General features: G+C 39.6%; 1 protein-coding gene across 1 annotated transcript in view; it reads left to right on the forward strand.

Moving 5' to 3' along the window:
* Positions 1-2,367, forward strand: part of LOC102756368 (zinc finger protein 420-like) — a gene marked incomplete at its 3' end in the record, with an annotated part of 14,974 nt that extends 12,607 nt beyond the window's left edge. Inside the window, 1 exon segment of the mRNA XM_015560813.1 lies at positions 890-2,367. Within this exon segment, the coding sequence (XP_015416299.1) occupies positions 890-2,367 (1,478 nt within the window).
* Positions 2,368-2,370: the final 3 nt, after the last annotated feature.

The following is a 2,370-nucleotide window of genomic DNA, read 5'->3' on the forward strand; positions in this document are numbered from 1 at the left end:
CTGTGGGTGGGGAGAGGTACAGGGGGGCAGGTCAGTGAACTACAAGTGGGAGAGAGCTACAGGAGAGTGGGCAGTGAGATACCAGCAGCAGAGAGCTACCAGCAGCAGTGGGTGGGGTGGCCTGCTGCGGCAAGCTGCTGCGAGCTACTCCATGCACGGATTCATGCGCAGGGCTACTAACATACCTATAAATTAAAGTGTTCTCAATTGAGCAATACTAGTATTATTATAACATTTAAATATATTTTTATTGAATTCAGAGGGGAAAGGAGAGGGAGAGAGATGGAAACTTCAATGATGAGGAAGAATCCTTGATTGGATGTCTCCTACATGCCCCACACTGAGGATCGAGCCAGCAACCTGAGTATGTGCCCTTGACTGGAATGAAATCCAGGTCCATTTAGTCCACATGCCAATGCTCTGTCCACTGAGCCAATCCAGCTAGTGCTTTTATTATTTTTTTTTATTCAAAATACATTTTATTGATTTTAGAGAGGCAGGGATATGAAGAGAAAGAGGCAAACATTAGTGATGAAAGAGAATCATTGACTGGCTGCCTCCTGCATTCCTCACATTGGAGACTGATCCCAAACCTGGGCTTGTGCCCTCATGAGGAATGGACCAACCTTCTTGTTCAATCTTTGAAGCTCCACCATGGAGCCATGCTGGCTGGGCAATTTGGCAATCTTTTAAACAAGGATTCATTTTTTTTTGACAATTAATGTTTTGTAGTTATTTTTTGTGTATAATTTTAATAAATTAGGAAAGCTTTTACTATACAACCATCTTGGTTTAATGAGTATCACAGAATGGTTCTTATGGAATAAGTGTACATGTTTAATGAAATTATAACTATCACTAAAGGCTTTCTATCTCCCATTATCACCAGAGTACATATAATGGAAAGAGCAGTTATCAATGGATTAAACATTGGAAAAACTTTGAGCAAGAGTCATATCTTAACCATTGGAGAAGCAAGCTTGCAGAGGACAATTATAAAAGTGGAAAAGTCTTTGACCAAATTTCCAATCACAGTACAGGTCAGGTTATTCCAATTGTGGAGAAGACACACAAAGGAAGTCAATGTGTCCAGATTTTTCAGCAGTTTTCAAATTACAATGAACAAGATAATATTCATACTGGGGAGGAGTCTGACAAATGGAATCCTTGTACTAGAATCTCTAGTCAGATATTCAATACAAATAAAATGAAAAAAATCCATAGTGAAAAAAAACCTTATACATGTAAAGATTCTGGTAAAAGATCGAATTGGCCTTCAGGTTGTATGCTAAATCAAAAAATTCATACTGGAGAGAAGCCTTACAAATGTAAAGCATGTGGCAAAGCCTTTAAATGTCATTCTTCTCTTATTGTTCATAAGGGAAGAATTCATACTATAGCAAAATTTTATACACTCAAGGAAAAGGGAACAGGCTTTAGTCAATCCTCAGGACATACTCAACATTATAGAAATGATAGGGAAGAAATGACTTATAAATGTTCAGAATGTGGGAAAACCTTTAGCCGACTGTCAACACTTTGTATTCATCAGAGAATCCACACTGGAGAGAAACTTGACAAATGTAGAGAACTTGGCAAAGCCTTTAGGTGTTCCTCCTCCCTTAAACTACATCAGGGAGTTTATACTGGAGAGAAGCCTTATAAATGTAGAGAATGTGGCAAAGCCTTCAGCCACTCTTCATCCCTTAATCAACATCACAGAGTTCATACTGGTGAGAAGCCTTTCAAATGTAAAGAATGTGGCAAGGCATTCAGTTAGGAATCATCCCTTAATTATCATCAGAGAGTTCATACTGGAGAGAAGCGCTATGAATGTAGAGAATGTGGCAAAACCTTTAGCCAGTCCTCACACCTTACTTCTCATCTGAGAGTTCACCATGGGGAAAAGCCTTATAAATGTAGAGAATGTGCCAAATCCTTTGGCAACTCCTCAGACCTTACTAAGCATCAGAGAGTTCATTCTGGAGAGAAGCCTTATAAATGCAGAGAATGTGGCAAAGCCTTTAGTCAGTCCTCACACCTTATATATCATCAGAGAGTTCACCATGGAGAGAACCCTTATAAATGTAGAGAATGTGGCAAATCCTTTGGCTTCTCTTCAGACCTTACTATGCATCAGAGAGTTCATTCTGGAGAGAAGCCTCATAAATGTAATGAATGTGGCAAAGCCTTTACCAAGTCCTCATCTCTTAATTATCATCAGAGGGTTCACACTGGAGAGAAGCCTTATACATGTAGAGAATGTGGCAAAGCCTTCACTGGGTCATCAAACCTTACCAGCCACCAGAGAATTCATACTGGAGAGAAGCCGTATAAATGTACTGAATGTGGCAAAGCCTTTAGCCAGTC

The sequence above is a fragment of the Myotis davidii genome, unplaced genomic scaffold (assembly GCF_000327345.1).
Source record: "Myotis davidii unplaced genomic scaffold, ASM32734v1 scaffold2656, whole genome shotgun sequence".
In the NCBI taxonomy this organism is placed as follows: domain Eukaryota; kingdom Metazoa; phylum Chordata; class Mammalia; order Chiroptera; family Vespertilionidae; genus Myotis; species Myotis davidii.